General features: G+C 40.6%; 1 protein-coding gene across 1 annotated transcript; it reads left to right on the plus strand.

Annotated features, from left to right (window-relative positions):
• Window positions 1-1,628: 1,628 nt before the first annotated feature.
• On the plus strand, window positions 1,629-8,777 carry ldlrad2 (low density lipoprotein receptor class A domain containing 2). Its single transcript, XM_061069990.1, has 5 exons — window positions 1,629-1,716; window positions 4,298-4,783; window positions 5,928-6,077; window positions 6,319-6,459; window positions 8,028-8,777. Exons 1-5 carry the CDS (start codon window positions 1,629-1,631, stop codon window positions 8,330-8,332), a joined length of 1,170 nt encoding a protein of 389 aa, XP_060925973.1. The 3' UTR covers window positions 8,333-8,777.
• The last annotated feature ends 1,416 nt before the right edge of the window (window positions 8,778-10,193 follow it).

Genomic DNA, 10,193 nt, shown 5'->3' on the forward strand with positions numbered 1-10,193 from the left:
TTCATCATCATCCTAAAATGGGAACTGGTTGTAAAGTGAAATTTCGCCAAGGTATGTGGAACACTTGGAGCTTTAGCTTTTTTTAACCTACCTACGTTAATGTATATCTCTTTACTTTGGCTTTAAAGGTAACCTCACCAATACCTTAATCTGAGTTTTGACCATGTAATTCATTATTTGTTAGTATGTAAGAATTCTTACCACTAGTTTGCTTCGCTTCTCTCCTCAAGAGGGCAGCAGATTCACACAAAGCTTGGTTTTGTGTACGGACGTGGTGATACAAAACATTTTGTAATGGTGCAGCTGAGGTACATGTTGTCATGATGATGATGATTCTATTTATACATTATACGTGGTTTGTATTCATATAGGTTTCTACGAATCTAAAAGAAAAACTTCAACTGGTCAAACTTTCAATCATGAATTCATGTGCACTTTAATTAGAATTTGAATAGTGTTGTCTATCTAAATTGTATCAGTCAGTAGGAATCGAACATGCTTTCTTCTATGTCCTCAGATTAACTTCTGCCGAGGGAGATAAGTGGGTCAAACCGTTGGTCAAAATTGCTGCCAGATCATTTTGATAATTTGTATTTAACCATATCAGACTGACACAGTCATTCATAGTTGTCACGGGTGCTGATCTCTGTCACAGCAGCAATATTCATGAATACAAAGTTTGAAATAAATCATCAATAAATTAATTAATTAATTATTTAAATATAAACGGCATATTCTAGGGTAAGGATGTCGATAATAAAACACTAGTGACAACATTCCTAGGATTATTTTGTATAAAATGCCTTCCACTAGATCCCTTTCACCTAAATCTTACCCACTGGACCTTAAACAGACTGCTGAAATAGCCAACATTATTTTTCCTGAAAAACAGCACAGGTCAAGTGTAGCAGGTTTTAAAAGTAATATTGCATTCCACCAAGCACACTCGTGACCACCAGTAATAAAGCAAAATCGGTTTCATTTTATGAAAAACATTGACAATAAAAAAATATTCATTGCAAATAAGGCAGGATGAACACAACGTTTTCTCACTTAACGCTGCACGATAGTCTGTTTATAATTTAAAATATATGAATGAGTTGTGGTAGTACGGAAGCGTATTGCATTCACTTGAAAAAATAAAAAAAAGCTCTGGGTAAAAAAAAATAATAAGTTCGAAAAACAGGATTTTTCCTGTTTTTCGGAGATAAAAATCCTGTTTTTCGAACTGTTTTTTTCTTCCTGTTTTTCCGAGATAAAAATCCTGTTTTTCGAACTTTTTTCCCCCCTGTTTTTCCGAGATAAAAATCCTGTTTTTCTTTCAAATTTTTTTCCATGCTTTTATTTTGAAAGTTACGTATAGCGCCCATAGACGTAGCGTCAAATAGTTGAAAGTCTCGACCATCTTTCGGGGGATATGCTACAGATAGGTAGAGGATAGTTTTTATTTTTGTCCCGTTAATGGCTTTATTATAGAAGATTGATGTGTAGTAGGAGGGGACAGAGGGGGAGGTTCGGAGGGGTCTGAGAGGCAGCGGACAGAGGCAGTGATGATAGAGAGCACAGCTGAGGGGGGGGATGATCCGGTCACCGTGATGTCCCGTCAGTGAGTCTGAGTCTGCTGGATGATGGAGCTGGAGACTTGTTGGCAGCGTGTGTTCATGCTGCTCCTCCTGCTCGGCTTCATGACTCTGCACAGCTCGGCCATCGAGACCGGTAAGACTGGAGCCACTTGCCTGGGTTGGTCTTCTTGGTTGGTCTTTTTGGTTGGCATGTGGGATGGCAGCGGAGAGTAGTGCCGGTTCTTCAGGATCAGATCTGGAAAGTTTGCCTGCTGTCTCTCAATCTAGATTTATTACGTTCATGTGTGTTCACCTCTGCCACTGAGAGCTTCACTCACAAAGAGCGGAGAACATTGCCCTCTTGTCAAAACCAGAATATAGGGACGAATACATCTTGAACTTCTTCCCTTTGGACACTGAACATTATAGTGAATATTTAAACATTAGGATACCGAGTATAGTAGTAGTACAAATGACCAAAAGTAGCATCGGCTCTTATTGAAGTATTGGTCCTGTGAGTATTTTATTTAAAGCATGATCACATTATTCTGTAATTGGACTTGACTCTTTAGATGTTGGTTTTGTCTGTGCTGTCCAATATTAAAGGACCATAGAATTGATATGTAGACTACTTACCATCTGAAAACTCAAAATATGTCTGGATTTCTGCCCAAATTTAGGGTTATAGAAAGATACAGTCATTTGTATTAAATGAGCTCATATGTGCAAATCGAGTGGTCTAGGGTCATAAGCTGCTCCTTTGTCTTCACTGGGAAATCTTGGGAAAGATGCTGAACCCTGAATTGGCCCTCATAGAACAACAACATGCTAATAGATGCATTGTGTGAATGGTTGAACGTAAAACTGTACTGTAAAGCGCTTTGAATGGTCATCAAGACTAGAAAAGCGCTATACAAAACCATTTACTGTAGTTTATGTTGAGCTATACTTTTTACTGGAGAAGCTCACTTAAATTCAACATTGTGGGAAATAGTGCAAATAAATTAGGTGTATTGATAGAATGGAATTTATATGGTTTTTCATTTTTGAATGTGAAGTATTGGATTCCCTGGACAAATGCAAGATAGTGATTTATTAGTCCATGTAACATTTCCAAATGATTCAGTAAATATACCTATCATGATATAAATCAATATTTTGATTTGAAATTGCAAATGCTGTGGTTCATGCTTTTTGTAAATGAATTCTCCCTCCTGGTGTAAATCAGTTTGTTCATCTTAACCACTGTGCTACTCATGTACTTTGTTTGTAGACTGGATACGTTTCAGTGTAAAGTGATTGGTTTGTTAGAAGGACACGTGGATGGAAAGTGAGGTTGCTTCCCTGTTCCATACAATACTGTCTCAGAGACATTTCTCACTACAGTGTGTCGCTCAGGACATTGAACCCCACTCACCCTCTGAATTTTCTCCCTGAAATGGACTCCATTTACAGTCATAGTGTTTAAAAAGACTCAAATTATCATCCTGTAAAAAAAAGTTTACCGGGGACTTGGCGTCCTCTGGTCCTCCATGTTTTGAACAATGTCTCTGGGGCTTTGTATTGACTTGTGTGGTGAAGAGGGGATAAGCTGCTTCCCACCAACAGGGGCTCCCAGGCTTTGGAACATTCCTGGAGGTCAGTGCAGGAGGATCTAGTTGTCTCCCAGGGTAACAGAGCTAATAAACTCCAGGGATGGTTGTAAATTTTCTCATTATTTGGCCCGCAGCCCAGAGGCGGGGGGCACTGGGTGACTGGGTCTGGGCTGCTGAAGCCAGATCTGCCCACCCATCTGTCCTGGTCCTGCCTGAGGATGAGCAGTGAGCTGCTTCTCAAACTATCAACAACACTGATGGCATGGCTGATGTAGGTTTACACTTATGTGCACATGTTTTTACCTTGCATCTATAATCAGAATCAGAATCAGTAAGTATTTATTGCCAAGTAGGTTTACACCTACTTGGAATTTGCTTTGGTTATTGGTGCATACAATGAACATAGAAACATAAGAACACAATAAATACACCACACATAAGAAAAACAATATTAATAATAAAAAAACAATATATATTTACTAACTGTTTGCTTCTTATTTACTCACTTTTTCTTATATTTATACAAGGTAGCATTTATTTAGACATAAACATATCTATATGAAAATATATAAAAGATAAAAGCTATAAAAAGTGAAGTAAAGGTGAAATGCACAATGCAAAAAGCAAAACAGTGAACAGTGTCAAATTGCAATATGCAATGTAATACAGTGTCATATATATAATATAATAATATGTGTTAATTTAACATATCTTAGGGGTGTGGGGGCGGAATAAAAGTCCAAGTCAGGTGGGGGTCCCGGGCCTTGTTGATAATGTAATATGTACTCAAGAAAAAAATAACTCACTGAAAAAATAACTCTGAGCTTGTTCTTTTGCATCACTGGAATTTTTCATTTAGCTTCCCTCTTTGTCCACACATCGCAGCTTTGTGGAGATTCTCAATCAGGGTATATGACGTGCCACTCATCCCATTTTGCCCCTGATTTTCTACCTCTAGATTCAGCAGTAATATAATTAGATTTATAAACCGTTTGTTTTCGTTACCAATAAATTTACACAATCAACAGAATAAAAAAAAATCCCAATTATACACAGTTGTCCATTTGCAGTTCGATTCATTTCATTGTTGTAAAATCTCCATGTATCTGTTTTCTCTGAGAGTTGTGTTTCCCTCGGCAGTAAATGTGGTGGACTTCTGTGGCCAGATGATCCGAGGTGACGGCATGATCGTGAACTCGCATCAGGAATCCAAGAAGTACTACTTTGTAACCATGGGGACTGACTGCCACCTCACCATGCAGGCCATCTCTCCTAAAGACAAAGTCCAGTTCCACTTCCGTTTCTTCCTGGTCTACAGTTTGCTGCGAGTGGCTCCTATGAGCCCAGCCCCTCTCTTCCCAGAGTCCCCTCATGACCCTGTAGCCCTCAACCCGAGACTGGAGCCCACCTCTGGTGAAAACCTGGGGGACCCGTGTCACGCTGGCTCATATGTTCAGTTTTATGATGGGAGGGACAGAAGTTCACCTCCCCTAGGGCCACCTCTTTGTGGGAAGAGCCCACCCAGGCCAGTGCTGTCAACAGGAAACTACTTGACCCTAAGGCTGGTGACCCGGGGAACTCAGCCCAGAGTCGATTTTGTGGGAGACTTCACCTCCTTCAGACTGGGTAAGTAAGATGCAGACTTGGTTAAAGGACAGCTGTCTCCACATCTGACCATCTGTCCACCTTCCAGTGACTTGTTTTTAGAATGTGTTTATTGGAACATTTTAGATGACTCTGTGTCAATGAACCAATACAAGGGTTGAGGTAGAAATGTTAAAAATATTGGTATAAAATGAGCCTGCTACTCACACGTCATTACAACCGATTTCTGTCAATAAGATTCTGGAAAAGCCACGTTTAAGATCAGTGTAGGGAAAAAATGTGATTTTTAACTGTGTTTTAGGAAAAACCCTAGAAATAGCTTCCAGGTGGAGTTCAGGTTAAGGGTGGTGCAGCAGGCAGAGGCAGGACAAGGGTTCATTAATTCCGTTGCAGAGATCATGTGTTTTTTTTCTACAGCACGTCTCCGCTTTGTCTCTATCTTCAACGTGTGTGGCTCAATTTTTTCATCCAAAAATATAGTTTTTCTTCTTTTTTTTCGATCAATACAATTTTATTTGTATAGCTCATATTCACAAATGCCATTTTTATTATAGGGTTAACAAGGCATGACATCCTTTGTCCATAACTCTCAACAAGTGTAAGGATAAACAACCCCAAAAAAAAAACATTAACAGGGGAATAAGATCCCCATGTGAGGGATCCCTCTCCCAGGATGGACAGAAGTGCAAGAGATGTCAGCAAAATAATATTAACTACAACATTGATATACAACAATATTGTATATTGCAGCAGTCTTGTAGTAATCATAGTCCATGGTCAGCTACCACCATGATCAGGATCCACCACCCTTGTTGGCATCTGCTATTTGTTAGAAATATCATCAACGCCACCACTCAGCCCATGTAGGTCAGAGTTTTTTATTTTTATGAATGTTACATTATACTAGTGTCAGTGATTCAATGTGTCATCTCAGCAGCTTCTTTTCATGTTTCTGCTGTTTTTATACGTTTTAGAATATGGTCTCTGAGAAATGTTTGATTCATTAATGACAGATAAACAATGCAATGCAGGAAAGTATAATCATAGCGTGGTTGTGTAGCCCAACCAGGATTATTGTGGTGCTGCTGTCCAGCCGTCATCTGAGGTAAACACATGCAGGCCCTTCCTCTTTTGCGGATTCCTTGATTGCCATCTTCCTTCTCAGGTTTCAACCAATCAGAGTGCAGCAGTGACCCCTACTTCACCTGCAGGAATGGCAAGTGTATCCCTCTCAGCCTGGTGTGTGATGATAAAGGCATTGACAACTGTGGGGATGGAAGTGACCTGGAGGAAAACTTAACCACAGGCTGCAGAGGTCAGTTAGGTGATGAGGTGGCCCTTGGAATGCTGGCTTTGAAAGACATGCTTCCTAAAGTCATTACCCCCTGATCAAGCAGCACTCTCAAAACCTCACCCTCAATCATTCAAAACAAATTTTGTTGGGAGGAAATTCTGGGATTCTGAATAGTCATCATAACATATTAAAAGGAGTACTTTTGTGGTCATGATTACTTTGGGTACCATTTAATAGTTGACACAAGTTTGTCCTTCATCAGCAGGTCAGTTATTACCTCCTGAACCTCCACCACCGATAGCCACACCACCCCCATCTTTTGGGAATCCACCCACAGTGCCACGTCCCACACATATGAACTGCGGCATGCCAGACAGCGCTCCCAGCCATGAGTCAGTTAAAGGTGAGTGACCAAAGTATTACAATAAATCTTTGTTATATTCAGCTTGCAGGAAAATCCCCCATTCCAGACTAGATTGACTCACTGTGTATGCAGTCAGTTGGTTGGTCAGCAAAATAATAGATGCAAAGTAGCCTGGTGATATAAAGCGGATGGAGGTGGCTGGCTATTGAGTTGTTAATTTCAGCTAGTAAACCAATGGTGTTGAAGGATTCTCAAAGCAGCCTTTTGAGTTATTTGTCTCTATTCCAGCATCAGAGGTGCAAACAGAGAGTGTCTGGGCCGGGCCGTCAGCTTCTGGCGTCTTTTAAGACCCGGCTGGTCTGAGAAAACAACCATTCTTCTATTGAGACTGTTCAGAGAGTGGGGGATTCACATTTGCCTGCAGTGCAACGTGGCTGTTTATAAGCTGAGATACATTTAAATAGACCTTTGTCTGCCCACAGGGAGGAACCATAGTCTGGGTGAATCAACACACTGTTTAGTAACAACTTGTTTGAATGTGGCTCAATTAGTGAGTGGGCAGGCAAAGAAGGCAATTGCCAAGGGCCCTTATCTGAGACGGGGTCCCTGAGAATGGCTGATTATGTTAGTCCACAGCCACCACAATTTTGATTCACAAATCTAATGCATCTCTATCTATATTTAAAACAGGTAAAACAGTAGCGAGAGTTGTATTTGGCTGATTGTGGAAGTATTTTTAGAGGCTTTCATTCACACTTTCTGAAGTTGTAGAATAAGTTTCTCTTTGCCCTTCTCGGAACTGTCGCCTCACCACACAATTTGATGGTTCAAATCCCAGTTCATCCAGGGTCTTTCTGTGTGAATTTTGTATTCACCCTATGTTTTTGTGGCTTTTCTCCAGATACTTTTTCTCCCTTGGCCTTAAAGGGATAGTTCACCCAAAAATGAAAATTCACTTGTTATTTACTTACCATTATGCCAATGGAGGGGTGGGTGTAGGGTTAGAGTCCACAAAAGACTTCTGGAGTTTCACAGGTAAACAGTGTTGCAGCCAAATTGAGGTAAATGGCGACTGATTCTTAAAATGTAAAAAACAACAGAAAAAAAACTTAAAATGTCTCCATACTGCTCCAGTGGTGTCAGCCCCGACATTCAAATTGGATAAAAAAACAACGTCATTTTCACCATGTTTTCAGCCTAAATGTCCTCTCTTATTCTCCTCTGGAGCCGCGTCTCCATTTACTTCAATTGTATCGGATATGGCTGAGACACTGTTTACCAGTAAAACTCCAAAAGTGTTTGTGGACTCAAACACTTCACCCACCCCTCCATCTACATAGTGGTGAGTAGATAATGAGTGAATTTTCATTTTTGGGTGAACTCTACCTTTAAGAAAGGCAGTTTAATAGAAGGATCTAAGTGTTTGTGAATGGCTGGTTGTGTTGTTGTCTTGTGAGCGCTTTTAAACTGCCTCACACCATGTTTGTTGCACTCAGGGCCAAGCACATGGTTTCCTGCAGAATATATAAATCTATAGTTTTTTAAAACAGCTGAGCACTGTAGGTTTATGTTACAAGAAAACTGTATTGTATCTCTTTTACCTCCAGACTCTCCTTCCTCCCTGTCTCTGTTGATCCTCTACATCATCCTGGCTGTGGTAGCAGGTGGCTTGGTGCTGTGCTGGTGCTGCTGGTCACCTGGCTGGTTCCTGTGGCGTGTCAGCATCTGTCGCTTTTTACCCTGCTGCAACTTGGCCTGCGCCTCTTGCCAGATGTGTGCCCGCAGCTGCATCCACAGCAAGGAGCACCGACTGGCAAAAGTCACCCCACACACACCTGTTAATGGGATCCCGACTGGCACAGCAGCCACTGGCAGCAATGTTGAGGAAAATGTTACCACAGCTGCTGTTTAGAGCAGAAGGACTGACAGTGAATGCTGAGCTGTGATCAGTGGTGAACATGAACAGTTAAACATGACCAAGAATCCTTTTAGTGCAGAATGGACACATATGGTCCAGTGTGTCACACTGGAAAGCTAAAGGGTATTGGTTAACCTGTGGTTTGTGTGCTTTAAATGAGATGGTGCAGGTGATGAGACTTTTTTGTTTATGTTTTAAGAAGGTAGAGCAGGGTACAGTGTGACTATGGATTGTATGAACGTATGAATGTATCTGACAAGAAAGGATTAAGAGCTCTTAGAATCACTTGAGAAACATTTGTGTTCACAGCAGGCTTTACCTGTGTTGAACTTTTTCTCTTACATATTAAAGTGGAAGCACCATCAGTTTAAATGGACAGTTCACCGAAAATGTTTAATTCACTCATTATCTACTCACCACTATGCCGATAGAGGGGTGGGTGAAGTGTTTGACTCTACAAATCACTTCAGGAGTCTCTTCAGTCATAATAAAACAACAGAAATAACATTTAATGCCTCAATACTGCTCGTTTGGTGTCATTCAAGTGTCTGAAAGCCCAGCCATTCATATCTGACTCGAATCAGCGGCATTTACACCACATTTTTAACATAAATGTCCTCTGATAGCCTCCTCAGACGAACGAGCACACAGGAACATCGCACACACTCTTGCCCATGGGGTGTACTTGTTATACTTGTACTTGTTTGTTTTCTGGATTCCCCCAGCCCTCTGTCAACATAGTGCTGAGTAGATAATCAGTGAATTTTTCATTTTTCAGTAAACTAATCCTTTTAGAGATGGTTAATGAAGCTTGAGAAGTTCAGCCAGTTAAGCGTCTCCAGAACACACAATGGCGTGTATTAGGCTATCAGTGTGTAAAGTTTTACATATATATAGATTTTTGTTTTGTTTCTTCTAAATGTGTTTTTATGTTCTGTCTTAGAAGTAACAATTTAGGTAGACAGTGAAACTACAGCTCCAGTGTACAACTTTGACCAAAGGTCTGCCATGGACACATGTTGAGGACACAGCCACAGAACAAAGTCAACCAACCACCTGGTGACAGCAGCTGTTCTCCGCTGGAGAAATTCCTTCAACCACTTAACTGTCCTCCCAGCTGCCTGCCCGCTGTTATTCGTCATACTGTACGAGCCAATGGGATGTCTGGACACTGGAGCACAAAGTCATCCACTATCTAGCGGTCAACATGCTGAAGAGATGTACTTTGTGGTAAATAAGTATTATCTCCTTACAAGTATGTGTGCATAACATACAACAAATTCAAAAGAAACATGCAAAATGACCTGCTTAAATTCAATTTAATTATATTTGATCTTTTTAGTGCCAATCACAACATACGTTATTTGAAGGCACTTGACATAGTAAGATAGAGACCTCACAATATTATAGAAAACCGAACAGTTCAGTTTATGAGGCAGTACAGATTGCAGCCCAGTGTGATAAGATGATATTTTAACTTGAGGTTCGGAGGCTCACCAGGACACAGCACATTACACTCCTGATCTCTACCTTCCACTCAGTGTTGATGGCTCTCTATCAGATTTTGGGATCTGGTTGCATGGCTTTGCTCTCATTTAGACAAAAGAGCTCAGGACAAACACTAATGTTGAGCCTGACTCACAGTCATCGCCCAGTTCATCCGGCCAGTCAGGTTCCACTAAGCCAAAATGGGAAAACCATTATGGTGTTTCCTTTGTGAATAGGGACATTGAGACATTGATACATACATAAACCACCAAGTTGGAGTTACTTTTGTTTGATTTACTCTGATTAAGGCTACATAGAGTGTACATACTCTTATTGTATTTACTTGTATTTACTTGTTTTTTGTTTA

Source organism: Limanda limanda, chromosome 4 (assembly GCF_963576545.1).
Source record: "Limanda limanda chromosome 4, fLimLim1.1, whole genome shotgun sequence".
In the NCBI taxonomy this organism is placed as follows: Eukaryota; Metazoa; Chordata; class Actinopteri; order Pleuronectiformes; family Pleuronectidae; genus Limanda; species Limanda limanda.

Bases quoted from the DNA above. Each gene is read 5' to 3' on its own strand.
- ldlrad2 (XM_061069990.1), top strand. From the start codon at position 1,629: ATGGAGCTGGAGACTTGTTGGCAGCGTGTGTTCATGCTGCTCCTCCTG. The intron at 1,717-4,297 runs GTAAGACTGGAG...TTCCCTCGGCAG, and splicing joins CAGCTCGGCCATCGAGACCG to TAAATGTGGTGGACTTCTGT. The intron at 6,078-6,318 runs GTCAGTTAGGTG...GTCCTTCATCAG, and splicing joins CTTAACCACAGGCTGCAGAG to CAGGTCAGTTATTACCTCCT.